At 39.8% G+C, this 24,600-nt stretch overlaps 1 protein-coding gene across 1 annotated transcript in view; it reads left to right on the top strand.

The window, feature by feature from the left end:
• Positions 1-24,600, top strand: part of tox2 (TOX high mobility group box family member 2) — a 109,956-nt gene that overhangs the window by 26,025 nt on the left and 59,331 nt on the right. Inside the window, 1 exon segment of the mRNA XM_083530232.1 lies at positions 20,621-20,710. Coding sequence (XP_083386358.1) covers positions 20,621-20,710 — 90 coding nt within the window.

Below are 24,600 nucleotides of genomic sequence, written 5' to 3' on the forward strand. Positions count from 1 at the left end.
GGTTTGGTTAAATTTCTTATTTGGATTTGAATGGGTTTTGTTGCTGTTTTTGAATATGATGCTTGCAGAGCGCTCTTTAGCAGGTTTTTATCAAGTATGTCTCTTTACATTGCTGCATTCATCTTTCCCACGATCCTGAATAGTCTCCCAGTTTCTGCTGCTAAAAAACATCCCCACAGCATTATGCTGCCACCACCATGTTTCACTGTAGGGATGGTATTGGCCAGGTGATGAGCGGTGCCTGTTTACCTCCAGACATGATGATTGGCATCCAGGCCAAAGAGTTTTTGTTTCTTATGGTTTGAGAGTCCTTCAGGTGCCTTTTGGCAAACTCTAGTCACTCTCTTGTCATGTGCTTTTTACTGAGATTTGGCTTCTGTCTGGCCACTCTACCATACAGGCCTGATTGGTGCAGTGCTGCAGAGATGCTTGTTCTTCTGGAAGGTTCTCCTCTTTCCACAGAATGATGCTGAGCTCTTTCAGAATGACCATCGGGTTCTTGGTCACCTCCATGACTAAGGATTTTCTCCCCCGATCGCTGTAGGTAGAGTCCTGGTGGTTAGAAACTTATTTTATTTTACTGATGATGGAGGTCACTTTGCTCATTGGGACCTTCAATGTTGTAGAAATGTTTCTGTCCCCTTCCATAGATCTATGCCTCGATACAGTCTTGTCTCAGATGTCTACAAACAATTCTTTGGACTTCCTGCCTTGGTTTGTGCTCTGACATGCACTGTTAACTGTGGGACCTCAAATAGACAGGTGTGTGACTTTCCAAATCATGTCCAATCAACTAAATTGACCACAGATTGACTCCAATCAAGTTGTAGAAAGACCTCGAGGATGACCAGTGCAAACATGAAGCACCTGAGCTGAATTCTGAGTGCCATGGCAAATGCTGTGAATACTTCTGTACATGTGATTTCTTCTAGTTTATTTTTTGTTTTATTAAATTAGCAAAGATTTCAAACAAACATCGTTCACTTTGTAATTATGGGGTATTGTTTGCATATTTTAAAGGGAAATAATTAATTTAATCCATTTTCGAATAAGGCTGTAACATAAAATGTGAAAGGTATAACATTTGGGCTTTAAATGTTTATTTGGAACGACAAGCTTTTTTTTTTTTTTTTTGAGTTTGTGTGTTATTGTGTGAATGTTAGTGTGTATGTGTTCTTGTCCGTGTGTGTTTTTACATATCTGTGATATTGTATGCTTCTGTGTGTGCCTGTGTGAGAGAGAGAAAGAGAGAGGGGAGGAGGACGAGTAAAAAGGTATGACAGATACTATTTGTGTCTCCAGCAGAGTTGCTCAGTTGCTGTGACATTTATTGGTCTTTCAGCAAACACTCTCAACAATGACCGCAGAACAGTTTTGCAGATTTGATCACCTCGAATTGCGTTAGCTTCTTCTGCACATCTCCCGTCTTATCTTCGGGGCTGCACCGCTCTCCATCTACCTCTAGAGGGTGCAGGCACAAGCCATTGTTGACTTTAATGCAGATGTTTGCGGTTTGCACTAAGTGAACTTGCTGACTCATAAAAGCGTCGTTCTGGTAATGCACAACAAACAAAGCATTTAGGTTACGTTAAAAACGGTAGCTGTGGAATCTTATTTGGTTTTATGTTATTTCATGGAGTAAGTTTTGCGCTGTTTTTTTTTTTTTGTGCCGAAGCTCATCAATATATGTGTGTCCTGTTGTATCTAGTCCTATTCCACTGCCCTGGGCTTTCCAGATGTCTTTCTCAGAGCAGGCTCGTTTTTTGTGTGTGCTCATCTGTTTGAGTGTGTGTGTGTGTGTGTGTGTGTGTGTGTGTGTGTGTGTGTGTGTGTGCAGACACACTCTGACTGGCCCCTAAATGGGTCACCCAGCTCTCACACAATGACCCCACTGTTCAGCCCTTATTACTGCTCACCAGGTGGCTGTTTGGCAAATCCATGACCAAATCACATCCTGACATTGGATCATATATATATACATGTAAAAAAAAAACAAAAAAAAAACGGTGGACTAAGCATGCTTTTTATACAAATTATTATTTATTTGTGTTACATTAATGATAACATTTTTTTTTTAAACATTCTTAGGTTTTTTTTAAATACTTGAACCCACACACACACACACACACATGATGTCACACGCTGGAAAATACGAGGTCACTGCACATGCCAGGGTTGTGTGTGTGTGTGTGTGTGTGTGTGTGTGTGTGTGTGTGTGTGTGTGTGTGTGTGTGTGCTAACTTTAGCTGCCTGCTATTGAGCTGGTGTATGCAGAGACATCTCATATGGAGCGAAAATCACCCGAAAGTGTCTGGAGCATAGCTATACTTTGACAGATACTTTTTGACGAGTAGAAACCCGAGTTCCCTGTTAGACTCCCGGAGCTCAACGCGTACTCTGCTATACTGTTGGGTGCTGTGTAAGATATTTTTTTTTCTTTACATGCACATATTTTCAGGTATGTGCAAATTTGGTATGCAAACACTATGCAAATCAGGAGTTCAATAGCATTTGCAGTAACCATGAAAAAAGGAACTGTTAAAAGACATTATACATTTAAATTTTGCAGTCTTTTTTTTTTTACAGACACCCCATTGGGTTGTATTGATATTTTTTGAACCTCTGAAACACATAAAGCACTACAGCATTGCTTTGCACTAATAACCACTGATTGATATTGACATTTCTTTCTTAGCATATTAGACTGAACTCAAGTCAGCCCTTTTTCCTTTTTATTTAATTATTTATTTATTTATTTATTTTTATAATTATTATTTTACTTTTTTTTTGGGGGGGGAGGGGTCGCTGGTGTCAAACAATTGAGGCAATTACTTCTTAAAGCAAATCAATTCTCACAGAAAACAGGACATGGCTGGATTTTGTTTTTCTTTCCGTGCCTCGTTCATCGCGAATGGTGCCGATTGGTTTCACGCCGCACGATTCCAAGCCGAACCCGCGCTGTATCCCAGCATCCTTTTCACCACTCAAGAGGGCTGGAATGGAGATGAAATCGAAAGATCAGGAGAGGTCCTGAATCGAGAAACAGCGTGCATGTCACCCCCTGATCTGGACGGGGGGGGTGGGGTGGGGCGTATCTTTTTTTGGTTTGATTTCATCTGGGTACATGCGAATGTTTGTCAAATTGGAGAGGTTTCACTTTCGCACGGAGTCGAGCATATAATTTAAGATTTGCTCTCTTTGTGTCGCTCTTGTTTCGACTTCAGTGCAAAATAAAATAATGGAATTCACTTTAATGCATTTTCTGAGATCCACCGTGTGTGTGTGTGTGTGTGTGTGTGTGTGTGTGTGTGTGTGTGTGTGTGTGTGTGTGTTGGAGGGAGAGAGTGAGTTATGGTGTGATTATATAGCTAAGAGCTGCCATGTTGAAGAGCCAGTCACGTGAATGCATGCTCACATGGCTCAGTGCAGCACAAGTCCATTAACATGAAGAGACTGGAGAAGAAAAAAAAACCCTTTCAGACAGATACAGAGAAAATGGTCTCTCTCTGTCTCTCTCACCTTCTCTCTCCCTTTCTCCCTCTCTCTTCTTATATGCATATTCTTTCTGCAAACATGTACATCTCTTCACAGATCTTGCAGGCGCTGAATTATATCTTACATAACCTTTAGAATAAACCCAGTCAATTATAAAAAGTTCTTCGGTTTGGGTTTTCACCACTATTTTTCAGCTGTGGTCAAACATGCCAAAGTGTTCACCACTATCTAACCTTCAACACTCCTTCTTCTCCTTTTTTTTTTTTTTTTTTTTTTTTTTTTTTGTCCTTCGATGTCACAGCAAAAAAAAAAACAGGTCCTGATGAACCAAGTGTGATATTCAACAATATATATATATATATATATTTTTTTTTTTTACAAATGAGGAAGCTCGCTTAGTGGTCATGAGAGTGCTTTCTCATTTCTTTATTCACTGAGCTCAGTTCTCTATCCAGCTTGTTGCGCATTACCAAGATGCATTAGTTAGACCGCAGAGTGCGATGACTGATGGCTGCTTGGTGCGAGACTGCGTGGACAGTGGTTTCTGTAGGAGGATTATTCTAAATGGGTTTCATTAGTGGCCCAAAGACAATCTGAGCATAAGTAATATCAAGATTTAAGCATCTCACATCTGCCTCCCAGATTTTGTAAAAATGCATATTGATTGATGTTTGTAGGGTTAGAACATCATCAGAGCTTATTTCCGGTGCAACACAAGGACATCCAGTGGTAACTAACCCCTACTGATACATTCTGTAGACAAAAGTTTGTGGATTTTTAGGTGCTCATTAAACATTCCATTTCACATTTATTCCCCATTTGCTGTTCTAATAACCTCAACTTCTCTGGTACTGATGTAGGGTGAGGAGGCCTGGGGTGCAGTCAGCGTTCCAACTCATCCAAAGGTGTTTAGTAGGTTTGAGGTCAGAGCTTTATAGCAGGCCACTCAAGATCTTCCATTCCACACAATGTTATCCTTACGGAGATGGCCTTGTGCACAGGGAGAATGATGGATCATGATTAAGTCTCCAAGTTCAAAGGAGGAAAATTTGAATGCTACCACATCCAGAGACTGTGTAGAGTTTATACAAATGGTCTCTCCATGTCCACCAGGGTTTACTCTAGGATTTCTGGTTTCCTCACACCTCCTAAAAATATGCAACCAGGTAAATTGTCAATGTTAAAAATGCCTCTGAGGGTTAAAGTGTTTTTTGGCGATAGGCCCTGGGTCCACCCTGATTCTACAGAGAAGGAATGAACAAATTAGATTTTATTTATGTTTTTTTTTTTTTTTTTTTCGACTATTTGAATACATCTGCTCAATAGGTTGTCTTTTTCTCTTTTATCAAAGCCACTGGAATTCGATTTCGGCAGGTCAACCAGTTATTTGAAGGTTATATCAAAACGTTTTCCGAAAAAAAAAAAGAAAAAATTACAGCAAAGCTCAATTTACTATTTATATAAAATATCTTAAATAGCAAAGGCACACAAAATTAGTATTTTAAGCTGTAATAGCGACCTTGCTCTATTCTGTAAGCAAGTGGTGTGTTTTTGCAACGCGCTAATGCAAAACCCGTTCTTGTTAATTTGACCAGAACTTTGGAAGGGGTGCTTTTTTTCTTATGTTTAGACTTTAGAACTTACCGCTTTACAAACTAATGTGTGGAAGTACATATCACTCTTACTTCCTTTTTTCTGTTCACTTCCTGTTTAGGTTGCTGAGTGATATAAGCTATAATGTATGATAATATCTGATGCCATGCTATACCCAGTAAGCAGGATTTCTTTTCTTTTTTTTATACTTTAAGTGTTGAACATCTTTGCATTGGAACAACATTCTGTGTTTAATTTAGTGATATAGTGTTAGTGATTTCGGGAATTAGTCCAACAAAACATTAAGACATTAAGTGCATTTGTTTCTAACATCATAGTCCACATATAAAATGGGCAGCTCTGATGCAGCCAGTGCTTGAGCTCTGAGTGTCTGACTGACCCTCTAATTTTGCCTTTGCCTGAATCGATCCAGTTTCTGCTTAATGTTGAGCTTATGCAGCGTACTGAAGCTTTCGTGTATCATCTATCATACTCACTTTGCTTTTGTCTTGTGCTACACCTATATTTTTCTCACCTTCCATTTATTCTACTCATTTAGAAATATCAATATGGTCTGAAGTCATCTTGGTTACTTAGATGGGAAAAGTCATGTAAAGGCTATATGTAGTGCACATGTGTAATCCCTAGTTATCGCACAAAGAGGTAACAGTAGCAAGGAATGGGGTATTCCCGCCTGAAAACCAGTGGTTGAGGAGGTATGTCAATGGCAGGAAGTGTGTGTGTGTTAGGAGGAAAAGGCTGCCTCGGGTACTGGTAAAGGCAGGGGGTAAAAATAGGGCATTGGGCAAGTAGGCAGGAAACCAGCGAACTGTGGCCTCGTAGAGGAATGTCTTCTGCAGCCCAGAGATAAGAGTTTTAACTCTCTCCTCCTCGTTCATACACAGATGCACACACTTAGCACATCACACATACTCACCCCCACACACGCACTTTGTTTTGGATCGAAATGCCTAAATGCCACTATCACGGCTCTGTATAAATGCTCTTAAGTTTAATACCAGCTGCTGCCGGTAATGAGCCCATCTTCATGTCTTTGACATTACAAGGCCTGTGTTGATCTACTTCTCTGTGCACGTTTACAGTGATAGATATACAAAGTAGAAAAAAGTTCACATATTGCAACAGATTTATGCAGAGCATCTTTGCTCAGGGAAAGCAGCTCAGCGGTTAAGATATTGGACTTCCGATCAGAAGGTTAAAAATGAGTTCAAAAATACCCTGATTTGTGAAAATAATCAAGTCCAGGACTTGGCATTATTCTTATCCAGAAGCCTGTATACATGGCAATTTAAACAAATTAATATCACCTTGATAGCAGTATTTCCTATCAAAGTCACACCAACCTCTCAGTGTACAATCGCATCTCGTTAGTTCGTCACATCAATTGAGCGATTCGAGAAACCAATATTTCACGCTTCTCATTCCGGAGCAGTTTCTTAGATAAGACAAGGAAGTGAGAGTTGAGCCTCTGGGCAAATCCATTGGTTTGGATGAGCCTGACTTAGAAAATCTGAGACTTACAGGTGAGCTGGAATTTAACACTGGGAATGGGGATGGAGAATACGTGCTGGATATGGATGCCACAATAACACCAATTCAAGGGTTTCTATTGTAAGAACGGCGTCCTTTCAGTCTCATAGAGTCATCGACACTTGTAGGATCTTTGCCCTGAGGTAGTTCTGGTGGTTTGTGTTATATTTCTATTATTTCCTGTAACGATTTGGTACACACGTGTTCTCTTGTGTCTACATATAAATATTTGGCTTCACTGACCTCCGAACCCACACACACATCATCCTGCATGAATATGGTCCTAGGCAGAATGAGTGCGTGTACAGTATGACTTGCATGGCTCGGTGGGTAAAGTAAACTGACCAGTAGCTAATAGAGATCAGCGCGGCAGGAGGATGTGTTTAGACATCCTTTTTCGTCTCCTTCAGACTGCGTCCTCGTCTCTCCATCCTTCTGTCACTCTCCACTTACTCGCTTTTCCTCTCCGGTTTCCAAGGAGTCCACCTTTTTTACTCCTGCCATCATTCTGTGCTCGTGGCTCTTTCTTGTTGTGCTCTCTCTCTCTCTCTCTCTCTCTCTCTCTCTCTCTCTCTCTCTCTCTCTCTCTCTCTCTTTCTCTCACACGCTTTCTCGCTCCCCACAGGCCCAGTGGCATGCCATTACAGGGCTAATGAGAGCTGTCCACAGGCAGAGAGCTGGCGCGCTCGACACACACTAACCAACACTGACACACTCATTATAAAACTGGCACCCGCCGAGTGAGGGAGTCCCTTTCTTTGCCCTCTCTCTTCTTTTTCTTCAAATCCTTCTACTCCAGTGTCTTTTCCTTCTTGTGCCATGTCCCTCTGTTCTTACCACAGAGTTTCTTTAACTACCTTAAAAAAAAAAAAAAAGGCCGCAAAGGGATTTGTAAATCACAATCAAAGGTGACGTCAGCGCCGCTTTGTCATGTCGAAGCGCAGCACGGTTCTAGAAGTGCTTGATGTTTCCTGAAGAGAGAGAGAGTACTTCAGAGAGTAGTTGAGACCACGGATGTTCGAGGTTCCACAGCTATTAAAAATCCGCTAATGGTTTCTTTAGCAGTTGATTTTCAAAGATAGTTGCAGGCTCAGATTTCTATCCGTGATCCATGTCAGCGACTTACGCATCCTCAATGTTAAGCACTGTTTCAGCTCAAGTAAAGTTATAACCTGCATACAATATGGAGGCGTGCGCACAGCGGTACATTATCATACACACCTACAGCGAATAAGACAATGCTTGTCATGTCTATCAGTGTGTCAGTCCTTGGGAGTTGTTACTTGTGATGTTCTACAGGTCACACCTGAGTTTGTCATGTGGGTGGAGTCTCCTGAAGGTCTGGATAGAGTGTACATTTGAAACATTTTCATGTGTGTAATTAGATTATTCAATTTCCTTAAAAGTAAAACTAAACTACATACACCATAGGAACAATAGTAATTAATCCCCCGCTTTACCGCGGTTCGAATCTCGAGCCCCTGGTTTATCACAGAATTGCATTTTGCCACATAACTAATTAGTTTCACAGACTTTCCCGGTCTCTCACGGATAGCACGATAGACCAAAAAACTTAAAGGGAATTGTTTTTATGTTATAAGTTTTATATTGAAATAATGAAATTTATTAATAAAAATGTATTAATAATAAAATGAAAGAAAACGTTAATACAGTACAGTACTGTATACATAAAATAGCATTTTTGGGGTGACGTCCATTTATCCGTTTTTCCGTTTATCGCAGGCGGTTTTGGAACGTAACCACTACACTAAACGGGGGATTACAGTATTGGTCCACCTGACTTTTATAGGCGTATGTAGTGCTGCCCAAATTTGTTGTCTTTGGATGGGGAACAAATAAATATCCAATTTAAATTTTCCACTTTAACTAAGAGACCCAAACCTTTTCCAGCATGACAATCCTTGTGGCACAATCAGCACAAATCTCCACAGCCGCCCTCCATAATACAGTGGAACATCTTCCCAGAAGAGTGGAGGTTATTATAACAGCAAATAGGGACAAAAGCATAAAAAATGTGGTCAAATCTATTGGTCAAGTGTCCACTTACCTTTGCCCAAAAAAGCATATTAGAGGTAGTTCAATGTCTACCCTTGGAGATCTTAGCCCTACCACAATGCATGGTACAATGTAGAATTATGCTTTGTGAATGTTGAAACGTCAAAGGAAACAAGTTTGAAAGAATTGTGCAAACTTTTAAATCAAGATATAAATGGAAAACATTTTGTTTGTTTGTGTGTGTGTGTGTGTGTGTGTGTGTGTGTGTGTGTGTGTGTGTGTGTGTGTGTGTGTGTGTCTGACATTTGGCTTGTCCCAGTAAGCATCATTTTTGTTGTTTTCCTGTTGGTTAGTGATGTAAGGTGAGGGTAAGGTGTAGACATAGTGTTAATTAGCTTTGTTAATGATTAAGGTCTTTACTAGCATGGGTTTGTGTGTGTGTGTGTGTGTGTGTGTCTGTGTGTCTGTGTGTCTGTGTGCCTGTGTGTTTTCTAGGGACTTTCCCCCCTTTGCGGTCTGAAAGGTAAACATGACATTACTGGCTAATTAAACTGCCAGATATTGCTGACCAATCAGCAGGCGGGATGGTTGCCACGGCGAACAAATAGGGAAGGAGGGAGCAGTAAATGAGTGCAGGGAAGGATACGGAGGCAGAACAATGAAAGCCGGGCAGCAGGCCAACAAAACAAGCAGAAACGGATGCCATATTGCTGTAGCTTATCTCTGGTGTGAGGAGATACTCACCAGGCCAGAGTGATGCGTGCATTCTGATATTTAGAAATACTTTCCTTTTGACTTCCCTCCAAGACTAAGTTAATACAGCTAATAACCAGAAAAAAAAGAAAAGAAAAGAAAGAACCAACCACTGTAAGCGTTACAGAGAATCGGTTACTGTTTCACTCCGTAAGCTTTGCAACATGGCTATTTGGTTTAATAACAGGGTTATGTGGCAGGTGTAGAGACCTGGTTTCAGGGTTTTCCATTTTAACTGTGTAAAGTGTGCATGCACACACACACACACACACACACACACACACACACACACACACACACACACACACACACCACTGGCTGTTTGCTGTGTGTGTAGCCAGTTATGCGAGACCCCCAAGAGCAGCTGGCTGGGTTATGTTACCTGAAACATAAGTCCTCTCATGTTGTATCATTTACACCCATCTGCATTAATGGAGTGTGGGTATGAGAGAGAGCAGGTTCTATGTGTGTATGAATGTGTGTATGCCTTTACCAATGAATGGAATCTTAAGCATTGGTCTATTCCCTCGTTCTCCATTAGGAGCAGATAAAGACCCTCTTATAGTCTTGCATTGTGTTAACACACACACACACACACACACACACACACACACACAGACACACACACACACACACACACACACACACACACACACACACACACACATTCTTTCTGACCATTCCTAAACCTTGTGTATGTGTGTGTGTGTATTGGTTTTTCTACATTGGTTTTCTAACTCTATTTTTAAGATGTTAACAGAGTGAACATCTATAGCTTAGGGTTTTTCCTTTTTTTTTTTTACCATAACATTGATTTCACAGTTGACTTTATTGTGCACTCCTTATATTCTGTGATTCGGAGCAAATGCACAAATTCGAGCTTCCTTTGTTGTTTGTACAGACCACAGAATCTTAGCAGGCACTTTCAGTATTGCACAGGCAGTTTATCATTTATATCGTTGTGGCGCAAAGTGCTGACATTCAACACCACCACCAAGAGAAACCAAGAAAAACCAATGGAAACGTGAAGCACAGCATCCCCACATTGTTCCAAACATCCAGCTGTGGCGCGTTCCCGGTGTTCTCGGCCAGGTGTGCTCACCGCGATCCGCCACGGTCCTGGTCAGTGTTCTAAGTGTCATATAGTGCATGGAGAATTTTATACGACTGTGACTACGGTAAGCCTCGGCTTATGTAAGCGCATTACTCATAAAGTAAACATAAGCCTGCCAGGCTTTTCTTTTCTTTTTCTGTTTTTTTTTCTTTTTCTCCTTCTCGCTACACAGTTCTCTGAGTTGTTCAAGTTTACTTCTGGTGAACAAACTCTCAGGTACCACACACATACGCAACAACAACAAAAAAAAAAAAAGAACACATGCACACATTTAGGTGAATTTCCTAGGCAGACATGTTTGCCAGCATTCTGCTGCCGTTCTGCTCGCCATCTTGTCAGTTATGATCATAGAAAAGAAAAATATTTTTGTGTCTAGTTTATGAAAACATTTCACCTCCTCATTACCGGGCACTTACACTCGCGTTAGTGACGGCTTAATTAAATTATGTTGCTTGGTGGACTAGAAATATTTTTATAACTGGCTAGTAAAAGCCACTGTAGTGACAACACACGTATGCACATGCACATGCACACACACCTGACTTTTCCTGCCATATGTGGTTCTTCCTCAAACTGTTACCTTCAACTCGGAGGCACACAATTGTGTTGGATGTCTTTGGATGCGGTAGGATTTAGGGTATCTCGTATCTCGTATTCTGTCGATTAATTGAGAAATCAGATAAAAGCTACTTTTTGAAATACTAAATAAACGAGAAAATAAGACGTCTTTTGAAATGAACAAGTAACTTGTTTCCTTTTAAGAAGAATTGATTGCTGAAATTGCATACAAGAAAATCGGTAAAAAACTAAACCCCTTTTAGTGCATTTAATTGCCATGTTACATCAAAATGCAAATACAAATATATAAATTAATAAATCATAAATAAAAATATAAAAATCTATCAAATTACTTGAGAAAAAAAAAAAAGGTAAATGTTTTCTTTGTGTTTTAGTTTGAAATGTTCCCTAACTTTCTGTCCCGTTCTTCAGACTGTATCTTCTCTTCACCCCTCGCTGTTTTCTCCCCGTTCCTTCAGAGTTTAGCGGGTGGTGCTTCAGTAATAATAGTCCTTGGGGAAACACACTGCTCTGTGTGTAGTTAAATGAAATAAACTAATACATTTTTGTATTAGAGTTACTCAAGGAAATGTTTCAGCCCTAGTAGGATTACATTTTTCCTTCACTTTAACTAGGGGACTTAAGCCTGTTTCAGCATGACAATGCTTCTGTGCACAAAGCTCCATGAAGATATGCTTTATGAAGGTTAGAGTAAAAGATCTTAAAAGGCCTGTTATAGAGCTCTGACCTCAACTCTATTAAACATCTATGGGATGAATTGGAATTCTGACTGCACCCCAGGTCTCTTCACCCGACATCAGTACCTGACTTTGCTAAAACCCTTGTGAGTAAATAAGCACAAAGCTCCACAACCACACTCCAAAATCTAGTGGAACATCTTCCCAGTTCAAAGAACTTCAAAGAGCACATACAGTATTAATCTTATGGTCAGGTGTCCACAAACTTTTGTCCACATAGTGTAGAGGTAGAAAAAAGTTGACACTAAAGATCTCAATGATCTTTAGAACCACAATGCTGCACAGTGCAACATTATTTTTTTGTAAGTGTGACTGGTGGAAACGTCAAAGGAAGCAAGTTAAAACACAGCTGTAATACTATATATATATATATATAGTATTACATATAATACTATATATAATATTTAATAGGGGTGTAACGGTACATGCATTTTTCGTTACAGGGCTTTAAGTTTAGTACACATGTGTACACTGAATGCAATCCTTTTTACGTGCGGAACCAAATCTGGGTCCCCTCACGGACGTATAAAGTGGAGGATCGCCAGTTTGTTTAGTGTTCGCCTCACCCTTTGAGCACAATAAAAAATATATATTTAAACTTCAAAACATACACAATAATGCCAGTGGTATAAAAATTTAATTAGAGTTAACGAAGTGTCACTCCGTACCGGAAATAAGATTTGTTTTGCGCATGCATAAAAAAGCTTAATAATCAATAGCGGCTAACGCTAGCGCTAGCGATTTAAGCCTCATGATATTTTCGTTTTTCACGTTTTCATTTTACTGCAAGTTGCATCCCGCATATGAAAATCTTGAATTCATCGCTCTAGCGTTAGCCGCTAGCCACGTCCTGGTTAGCGGCTAACGCTAGCACAATTGATTCTTTAGCGTTTTATTTCCAGCTTTAATCATTTCTCTTGAAAGGAGAAAATCCTGACAATTCCGCATAGAGTAAATGAATGAAGGCTGGAAGACATTTGTTAAAGTATTCTGAAAATAAGCAGAACAGTTAAGTAGATCATATCTTAAGAACATTAAATATTAAATATAAAACACACATTCACATACACTTAAATACACATCTGTATTACCCAAATGGGATCTAACAAATGTACACTATTTTAATTATTTTTTCATTTTATTTAATTTCATTTAATCGATTTAATTTGTGCCCATTAAATTGATCACTTAATTTCATTTAATATAATAAAAAAGTGTAGTGCATTTATTTGATTTAGTTTATTTTTATAAAAGATTAAATATTATTTTATATATTATTTTACCAAGCAGGCATTATATTTTATATTAATTTAATTGTTTTAAACTGTTGAAATGGTGATGATCACAATAATAATAATAATAATAATAATAATAATAATAATAATAATAATAATAAACTGCGTTCATAAAAAAAAAAAAAAAAAAAAAAAATGACAAGCAATTTTATATTTTGCATTTCTATAAATTATGACTTTTGTTTACCGTTACACCCCAATATAGATTTTATTGAGAGATTTGGCTTGTCCCAGTAAACAACTTTTCCCTTGTTTTCTTTTTGATTGGTAATGTTGATATAAGGGTTAATGTAAGGTGTAGATAGTGTTCATTAGCTTTATTAATAATTAAATTTTTTACTGGGATATGCGTGTATTTGTGGGTTTTTTTTATTTTATTATAATGTATGTAATGCCAGGACATGATTACCCAGGTAGATTTTAGTGTATTATTCACTGTAAAAAACCTATTCATTCTCCCAGCCATGTGGTTCCTTTTTTATTTAATTCCTTTTTTGGAACCTCTTTCCAAACTTTGATTGTGTAGCACTTTAGTTCACACTTATCTTTAAACACGCAGAGTGAATAAAAGTGTTCTGGACACGAGATGTGGCTTATAAATCTTGGCATATTAATTCCATCAAGTCACCGAAATATCTGTTAATGACTCTGCAGCTACTCTTTACAGGCATGTGGAATTCATTTCTCGTTGTTATCGTGTCAGACTAAATTTAGTCCAGGGCTTTTCTGCTTTCATATTAACCTTAAATGCACTTTCGACAGTAACCGTTTCAGACCTTTCGGCCTTCTTGCTGTCAGAAGACATAGGGTTTCACAGTGATTCCTCCGAACCAGGCTTGATAAAATACATCTGCGCTTTCTTTAAACTTTCGCTGAAAAAAACCCACTCCAGATGCCTGTGGTGGGATGTAGCAAAGCTAAGAAGGTTTCCAAATCCCATCCAGATCCTCAGTCTGTATTAATATCCCACTAATATTTGGCATATAACAGATTTGTTAACAAACTTTTTGTAAAAGAAAAAAATATTCTGCATTTTACCAGAAGAAATGATTTAACTCTGAATGTAAGGGAAGATACCATTGTTTTAGCATTTTTTCACTGCTTCAGTTTAGCAGTTGGACTGTTTTGAGAATGTGGGCGATACTGATAATATTGCAGACGATTATACGGTGAAATTTATCACAATAATGATTTACTATCGTAAATGAACTCCCCATAACAAAAAAGGCGCTAAAGCAAGGAGTGTAACTGGTAGCAGTAGAATTCTGTAGCTGTAGCTAATTGGAGATCGCTAGTTTCATCACAAAAACAGGTGCATCTATCATCCTCATGGCTTGCGAAGCCGAAATGCTCTAAAGACAATGCGGGAATTGAATCTCGATAAGCAGAAGACAGGTCTCACGGGGTTAAACGATGAAACTTTTCCATCCGGCGCCTGTTTGATGAACACATAAATTGGAATTGTCAGAAGTTTAGGGATCGCTCGTTGTCCTCATGGATATCGCAATTCAACCGATTACGTTCGGCAGATGCAAAATTCGGACTGCCTTCCCCCAAATGCAGGGCGGCCGTGATTCACTCTCTGAACAGATGGTTGTAAGGAGATTGCTTTAACGTTTTGGGCGACTCTTTCCTCCTTTTGTGTGGCATGAGTCATGCAAATGGGAGATTATTTTAATGCAGCGTGCATGTTATTACTGCAAAGGCAATAATCCCTAAAGAAAGGAAACAGGGCTCGTATGATGAAAGCACCTTCTCAGCTTAATTTGTCTTGCAACTGTCGTGAAACACGCAGGTGTGCTTTTTTTTTTTTTTTTTTTTTTAATGTATTTCAACTTTTTACCAGGATGGTATTAGTATCTCAGGGGAGCGCCACCTGTCTGCTTGGATGAAGACTGCATTAATTTCATTGAACTCAAATGCACACAACCGTTCGCACACATTAGACTCATGACTGTGTGAACAGCTGATCAGAGATCAGACACGAGGATTAAGGCAGCACCAGTTGCTCCTCAGCCATGGGCTGTCCGACCCAATGGGAAGGAAATGCTACATAATTGTCTTATGCTGTATTACCTGTGTAACGCACTTTAGAAAGGAGGTGAAGCAAGCAGGACCCGTTTACTTCGACAGATACACACACATTGTCGTATTAGACCTATAGTTGAACGCTCGATCTTCACACATGAGGCAGAAAGAAATTCGCTTATGCAAGTAAGAGAAGAAAATACATGCGAGCTAAAACATCATTAGCGAAGTGATTGTAGATATTGCGTGTATTGTCAGGGATTTTGGTGGTAAGCTGAACTTAGCTGTTCTGAAACTCAAAATGCACCCCAGAAAAGTCCCTTTTTCGCTGACTTTTTCTTCCCCCATGAACACACACATCACCACTATCTATCTATCTTAAAAAAAAAAAAAAAAAAAAAAAAAAAAAAAAGGAGCTTTTGAATTGACAGGTCATCCTTAAGACTCCTAGATGAGTCACTTTTAAAAAACAGCCACCAGAATTGCAGCTGCTGAAATATAATATACTTTACTAAAAAGTGAAAAAAAGAAGCATTGAGGTTTTTTGTGGTTTTTTTTTTGTTTTTTTTATGACTAACCCCGATCTTTAATTGGCTGCTTTGCAAAGATTATTCTTTTTTCTTTATTCTTCCCCTCCCTAGACCTGCAGGAAGAGTGTGCTATTCTTACACTCAGAATACTGAATCATTCAACAGTTCTTTCCTTGAGAGTGATACAGACAGACACAAAGACACAGAGACAGATTGGTGGAGTCTAAAGAGGCAAAATCTCTCATTTATACCACATCATTACTAACAAGCTCGAACTGTCTACTATTCTTAGAGCTGAGAGCTGGAGTTCTAGTGTGTGTGAGTGTGTAGAGTACGTCGAGGCCTTATTACTCTTATGCAGGACAACCCAGTACCAGTTCACACAACTTTTTGCAGCATTCACATTGCACCTATGTCCAAACAGCAACTACATCCTGGTCACTTTTTTTTTATTAAATTTTTTTTATGGCTATGTAACCCTGGGTTACTGTTTCGTTCCTATGGCAACGCCCATCAGCAATGCGTTCCAATCAGCAACGGATCCAAATACTAAGTGCAGTGGCCTGTGCTTGTGTTTGTGCATGTTGGGGGGGCTCTTTAGAAACAGCAGTATTGAATTGCAGGTGCACTGTTCAGTAGTCCCCCTCCCCCACAAACCCAGCACCCTCGTTCTCTGCGTTATCTTAATTAGAACCCGCTGGCACACACACACACACATACACATACACACGCATACACTGAGCAGCTGAAATGCAATTTTCTCAATTTGCATAATGAGGATTCACAGAGCCTGGGAAAAGCTGAGAAAGAGAAGGAGAGAGAGAGAGAGAGAGAGAGAGAGAGAGAGAGAGAGAGAGTGAGAGAAAGAGAGAGAGAGAGAGAGAGAGAGAGAGAGAGAGAGAGAGAAAGAGAGAGAGAGAGAGGCTTTTAGTTGCAGTTGTTTTGATGATGCATATTTTTCTGTTTTTTGCTCATCAGTTTCCATGTGTCTGTATGTGCTAGCAGGTCACACTCGCAGAAAAGGCCTGCCATCACAATCAACACGAGAACGACACCCACACGAAGCACGGCGTACTTTCAGAATTCACACCTGTATGAAATCCGACTGTTAAACCTGAGCATCGCCTTAATAGCGGGGAGACTGAGCATTCGGTACGCTCTTCACTTCATTAGAAGAAAATGTGTCCGCTTTTAACACACAACACTACCTGTGAAACCCCCCCTTATTTTTAAACTGCTGTGTGTGTGTTGTGTAAAATGTGTAAGACCTTTAGTTATTGTATATATTTATGTTGCCATACACTAGATTTATTACACCTATATTACAGTGTATATTATTTGACTTGGCACATAGCCACTCACACACATATAAATACATGCACAGGTCCAAACATGCACTTTAATGCAGAGTATACACCCTGAAATGCATACAGAAGCACACACATATACACTATGTACGTGCACAGGTCCATACATGCACTTTAATGTAAGTAAAGACACTAATATTTGCAAGCACAGATACATACCGTGTATACGTACACATACTCAGAGCATACACACCTACCTAAATGCACCCTCACACACATACATACTGTACATACAGGCCTATACATGTATGTTACTGCTTCCACGCTGCATTTACCATGCACACAGCCTAATATCTCAGTATCACAGCAAAATCTGATAGCGCTAAGAGCATCTTGTCCCAGTCGTGTCCCTGCAGGCAGAGACTCTGAATATAGAATAATTCCACTGGCCTCCATGGCTTTTAGACCATAATTGCAACTTAATCTCTGGCCCTGTGCAATTTGCATGGTAATAATATCCAATATTCAAAATGTAATAATGCTCTTGTGGTCGAGGCCTTGCATTTGCATCCGAACTCGAGCAGCTGCTGTTCCACAGCGCCTCTCTTTGATGCAGATGTTTCTTTCTCTCTCTCTCTCTCTCTCTCTCTCTCTCTCTCTCTCTCTCTCTCTCTCTCTCTCTCTCTCTCTCTCTTTCTCTCTATCTTTATTTGTGTGTGGGTCACTCCTGTGTACAACACCCTTGTATTTTATTTTATTACAGTACCACAGTTCCACTGGCTCTATGCACTCGTGTCAGGCTTTCTATCATTCTTAATGTGAGGGTTTTTTTCCCTAAAAGGCAGCATGGGCATGACCTTGGCAGAAGAATGCGCTTTGTGATTGGCATTACTGGGGCAACATGACATTTACTTAAAAGGAATCTTCAGGATAAATTATATGATTTTATATATATATTTATAGCTTTTTTCCATGATTTACACTTAATTATATATATATATATATATATAGCACTGATGTAATGTTAGTCAAGTTTAGTTAGTTAAATGATTGTGTATAGTATAGCTTGTCAGCTAGGTAAAAACTAATTAATTAATAATAACAATAAAAAAACTGATCATGATTGAAAGGAGCAGCCCTACTTAATATGATTAGTGTGTGTGTGTGTGTGTGTGTGTGTGTGTGTGTGTGTGTGTGTGTGTGTGTGTGTGTGTGTGTGTGTGTGTTCGTGTGCTGGGGGGGGCTCTGCTGGACTCCACAGAGTCCTTTTGTGCAAACTGTTCTTTTAATACTCTACTCCAGCATTGCTTTTTACAGGCTAGAAGCATTTCCTAAAGTTGATCAGTGAGTGAAAGCTTCTATTAAAAAAAATTTACAGGTAAAGTGTATTACCTCTAATGGTGTGAGCTGTGAGTGCATGTCTGTGTGTATGTGTGCACAAGAGTGTCTGTTGTGCACCGAGCAGTTACTGTAAACGCCTTGGCCTTACTAACACGTGCAGTGGTTAACAGGAGGTGCAAAGAAAAGGTTACAAGTCTAAGTTTAGAATCATGTAAAAGTGTGAAAGTGTCTCATAAGTGAGAAAGATGCAAGCAGTGGCCAACATGACGTACCACATCTGACACTGAACCCTGTCGTACTATTAATAATGACAGATCGGATCTGCTTGTCGCCGAATTCATTTTCGAAATGCGTTCATTCTTGAACAACATTTGGGCTGGTGTATACATTGAGACTTAAAAGACTTAAAATTACGCCAAGTGGTTTGGTTTTTGTTTTTCTGATCGGAACGAGAAGCATCTGGACCTTTTCTGTGAGGGAATGTGAACTGGGCAATTCCACCACATCACAGTGCAGTCATTATGATCAGGGCAGCTTATCTCTTATATCCCTTCACTATTTTGAAACTCAGTTCTTTTCACACCACTTTGTTCAGTGTTTACTGTTCTCATACACAGCTTTGCTAAATAGTTACTCAGGTACTACTGTAGGTAGATGCAAAAGCATGTTTGCATTTGTTTCTATTTCACACACTGAGTTCCTACTGTAACCGGAACGCCTGCACTTTTGTTTGTTCATACATAATCACGGCTGCAGCATAGTGCATACAGTCATGTAGCTACAGGTCGAGCTTGTTCTGACGAATATGGCTAGTTGAGTATGGCTAGTCAGCTTGTTTGTTCACAAAAATCAGAACGGGGGAAAAAAAGGATGCAATCTTAGTGCCTTGGAATGATTTTTGGTGTTTGCTGGTTCGAGTATTTCAAGAACTCCTGGGATTTTTACACAGAATGGTCCGAAAAAGTTAAACATTTAGAGCTGATGAAAGAGGAGGATAGCCAGACTAGTTTGAGCTTACAGGAAGTGTATGGAAACTCAGATAACCACTCTTTACCTCCATGGTGAGCTAAAAAAAAAAAAAGCATTTTAGAACTTATTGCTTCACTGGATTTTTTTTTATTGTTCAACACTATTCTAGAGATTGTTATGTGTGAAAATCACAGGAGATCATCAGTTTCCGAAATACTCAGTCCACCTATTACATCTGGTAGCAACTAGCATCCAACGGTCGAGTCATTGATTTGAATATGAGCTGAAGCTTTTAACCTGTATCTGCATGATTTCTGCCTCATGACTGGCTGACAGGATACTTGCAAAAATGAGCAGGTAGAATTTTATACTGATTCATCTGACATATGTGGGTTTCCTGTAGATGCTGTATGAGTTGTTTTGGTAGGTATATAAATGATGACATTTTTTGGTTTGTACTTTTCTTCAAGTAACCTCTACCCACATGTAATAGATAAATATAGAAAGTCTATCTACACCTACAGAAAGGACAGAGGGAAACAGTACACAGGGAAAAAAAAACATTTCCCCCTAGTTCTTGTACAGTGAGCAGAAGTGGTTTAATAAGTGTGTGTGTGTGTGTGTGTGTGTGTGTGTGTGTGTGTGTGTGTGTGTGTGTGTGTGTGTGTGTGTGTGTGTGTGTGTGTGTGTGTTGTGTGAAAGAGAGATACAGGGAGGGAGGAAGGGAGGGAGGAATAGATTGATACTGGGCAGACTGGAGGCTCTAATTAGTTGTTGCCACAAGCATCTGTTAATCTTTTACACTTCAATCTTTCTTTAGCTGGCCAAATAAGAGAGAAATAGTTGCAGGAGATGTGAATCCTCTATGCAGTGTGTAAATGTGTGTGTGTGTGTGTGTGTGTGTGTGTGTGTGTGTGTGTGTGTGTGTGTGTTTGGCACAGAGTGCTGTGTGAATCATTAGATGCTGGATTGCTTGGGTTCCCAAACCTAGCCTGCCAACCCTCCCGCCGCTAGTGTTTTCCCAACCCGTCGTCACACATGGCGCTGCGCGGAGGAGATCCCTCACTAGGGGCCACGCCACACGTTTCCTCCATCAGTCATACAGTGCTGCCGCGTGCACTTTGAGTCAGCGTTTCTTGTGATCAAAATGTCACTGGACGTTACACTGAATTGTCCCTGTTCTTGTCCTCCTCTTTCCTTCTGTTTTCTGTCTCTTTTTCTCTTTTGCATTGTCCTGTCTGTGTTTATTTGTGTTCGATTTCATCGTTTCTGTCCTTCTCTGTCCTTCTGTGTCTCTGTCTCTCCTCTACAGAACAGATACAGTGTAGGAGATCGTGCTAGACTGTACAGCGGTTTGCCCGTGAGGCCCAACCCTGACGGGAAAAGACTGCCCTCTTCAGGGGTGAGACCTTCTATCTCTCCCTCTCATCCTCTCTTTCGTTCTTGCTTTCATTGTGCACGTTTGTAGATGATTTCTTGGGTGGTTTTGTGGTTAGAAAGCTGCCAGGCAGAAGGGTCATGTGATTGACTGACAGCCACGACCAAGCGCATCCCCATGGGGTCACACTTCATACCCACGACAGGCTCCCAAACATACCCCCCCCCCCCCACACACACACACACACACACACGCACACACACTTTACATTTTGCATTAGAAATAAAGGGTCTCCTGAATATGAATGGCCTCTGAAGAGAGACAGCAGTGGACACGGTGAGTTAATGATAATTCAACCACACCAACGAGGCCCATATGTCAAACCGTATGCACATGTTTGCCGTTTGCGCATGTCCGTTGACCGTTCCAGACCATTCCCTGAACTTACATAAAAGATTCAGCTCACCAACCACAGCATATCCAAAATGTTACCTTTGGGAGGAAAAGTGGAAGTAGAATTTTTGGGGCCATTTTGGCACCATATTTTCGCGAGTACGCCTCCATTTTATTTGCGAGCAACAATGCATGTGGCCGAGCACACGCCTTGGCACACACACAATCGGCTTTGTTTATAGAGCAGCCAGTATAAACACAAATCCTGTTTTTCTCTACCTGAGCTCGAAGTCCTGAGCCTTTCCCTTCCTCTTTTCTCTCTCTCTTTTTTATGTATACGCACAAACATTTCTGGCCTCATTAAACTTAAACTTGATATTCAAACCTTTTCAACACCACACACAGATTAATGATTGGGCATCACTCAGAAAAGTGCAATTTTTTTTCTTTTCTTCTTCCTCCCCCTATACAGACAGCTTTCTGTAACACAAAAACAGCTAATTGGAAAAGGAGATGAATAAAATGCATAGGTGGCAAGATTTTTTTATGTTATGAATCAATCTGCATATTGTATATATAGTAGGACAAACGATGAGAATAACGAATTCCTTTTATGTGTGTGTCTCCAATAGACTTTTTCTGGTCTATCTGAGCGTTCTGAATTATCTTTTCGTTTCACTGTTGGAGCTGAGATATGCCAATGCAACTTTGTGGGTGGCTTCATTTTTTTTTTTCTTTTTGTAATTATAAAAGAGATGGTATTGATGTTTCAGGCACCTTCTTCAATCATTTATCAGCAGTAGAGTGCTAACAGAGCACTTCCTCCTAGCCCACCTCTTCTCACCGCGGCTATCGGTCTTGCGCTATCCCTAGCCAATATTGTAAATGCAATCTGCAGCACGATACGACACAAATCATTCCAATGAGTACCTTGTCTGTGTGTGGGTGAGAGAGGGAGAGAGAGAGAGAGAGTGTGAGGGAATCAAAGGTGTTAGAACTATGTATTTGAATAAACTGGATTCTTTTTTTTTTTTTGTCTATTAAGTTGCAGTTAATTTTGTCTTAGATGCCTTTTTTTTTTCTTTCCTCGCTCATCACTTCATCGCAGCCTCGAAGGAACAATCTAAATAAAGTTTCCGGCACGAGCATTTGCATATGAATGTGTTTTGAAATTATCTCCCTTTTATCAAACATCTCCTCTTCCTTCTTTTAAGAAGTCTAACCAAAGCGGCACATGGTTCAGCACAGAGCAACCACTTAAGCAGCTTTTAAAGGAAATATGTCTCTCTCTTTTTTTTGTTGTTGTTTTTTTCCACTCTATGTCAGGTGTTGTGGTGGAGTAGAGGGGAGCTGAGGGGAGGAGTGTGAGCTTTAAGGCCTTTGTTCCGTATCTGTACATCACTCCACACGGGCTTCAGTTAAATATGGGTTCAGCTGAACATCCGCTCCTTTGCCAAAATAACCTTCTCCTGCACGTCCCACCCGCTCATCTGCTCACCTTGTGACACACACACACACACACACACACACACACACACACACACACACACACGTAGAAATACACAACCTCTTGCAGAAGCATGCACACACACATCAAGTTCATTTCATTATTTTATTTCTCAGAACTGTGTTTTTCTCTGTCTTTTCTTTTCCCTTTTTGTGTAAAGGGCACAACCTAATGCTTCATGTGATCTCTATAGCAACTCTACAGGACCCTGATCCTAAAAGCATAAAGTTCAGCAAGCGAACCGATGGCTGACCATTTTTCCAAACCACAACCACAGAAATATTCCATTTTTGGAATATAGGCGCATGTTTTTTATAACCTTATATATGCTGTGATGACATTTCAGTGCTCTGGTTGTATTGTGTCTTGTGATAGGCTGTACTAATGTTAGATTGCTGTTCTGTAATGCCACAGAGGAAAAACACATGAAAATAATGAATATAGTATTTAATAATCATGTGCATTCCCACAATGCACTGCAACAGGTTAGTGTCCAACAGACGAGCATTAGAAGATACTCATAATGCGTATTGATACTTTAAGAGGGCTCCATTTGGGCCTGAGCCGAAATGTATTAAGAATTCAAATTTGAATATATTGCTATGTAATTGTATGCGGATCTATAAAGGGAAATAAAATTCACTGTACTGTAGTTGTTAGTGCTGACCCAGCCTCCCTGTCCCCTGACCATTTTTAAGGTTTATGATACAATCAAGATGAATTATTGATATCTATTCAACCAGTTTGCACCCAGACACTCTTTTCGATTTTTCCTTTCACGTCTCTTGTTGGCTTTTTGTCATGTGTTAAAGTCTTTCTGTGCTGAGAGCCTGTGTAGTGAGAAACAGTTAGAGCAAAGTACAGTGTTAGCATCCACTGGCGAGTACAGCATGGGTATATTAGTGGCATTGGTGATCATAGTGGCCCACCCAATGATATACAGCTTCTCAAGAGGAAATCTTAATCTCCCCAGCCATTTAATAACAGCACCAACCGTATCAGGTTAGGATTTCTCTAAAGTCTAGACTAGACAGGTGGTTGCTGTCAATTTTGCCAAATTTTTGGTTCCTGTGTTGCAAAGAAACTCACACACTTAAATTATCCCATTGCTATCTGGACAAAAGTATGTGCACACCTGACCATAAAATTTGTATATGCTTTTTAAACATCCCATTCTACATTTAGTCCACATTTCCTGTTATATTAACCTCCCCACTTTTCTGGGAAGATGTTCCACTAGATTTTGGAGTGTGGGTGTGGAGATTTCTGCTCGTTCAGTCACAAGGGTGTTAGGAAAGTCAGCAACTGATGTAGTGTGAGGAGGCCTGGAGTGCAATCAGCGTTTCAATTCATCTCAACGGTGTTCAATAGGACTGAGGTCAGCGCTGTATAGCAAAGCACTCAATATCTTCCACTCCAGCCCATGTAAGCCATGTCTTCATGGAGTTCGCTTTGTGCACATGTGAACATGTATGAATCTCCTAGTTCAAGTAAAGGGAGAATGTAATCCTAATTAATTCAATGAAATCCTATACAATTGTGTGCCTCTAAGATAGTTGTAGTTTGGGGAAGAGCTACATATGGCTGGAAAAGTCCCAAACCTTTTTGCCGTATAGTGTAGTTGCTATTCATTTTAGTTCACATTTTCACTTTAGTTTTTGGTCTCTGTGTTCCAGATAATGTCAAATACACTATTTATCCCCATTTTTAACAGACAGGGTGCAGCCTACCTTACAGGTTACCTTTGCTACACCATATCAGTCCTTTTGCCACATATACCAACCTTTCGAAAAATATTCATCTTCATAAAGCCTTCATTATATCCCATTGAAATACTTATGACCTCTTTCGAACAAGCAATTATATATATATATATATATATATATATATATATATATATATATATATATATATATATATATATTAAAAAGGTGCTTTCAGATAAAAGCCAGAAGTTCCGCTGCCCAGTTTAGCTTCTGTTATTATTGCAAATAGTGTCCAGAAAATGGAACGT

Source organism: Silurus aristotelis (assembly GCF_946808225.1).
Source record: "Silurus aristotelis genome assembly, chromosome: 2".
Taxonomy (NCBI): domain Eukaryota; kingdom Metazoa; phylum Chordata; class Actinopteri; order Siluriformes; family Siluridae; genus Silurus; species Silurus aristotelis.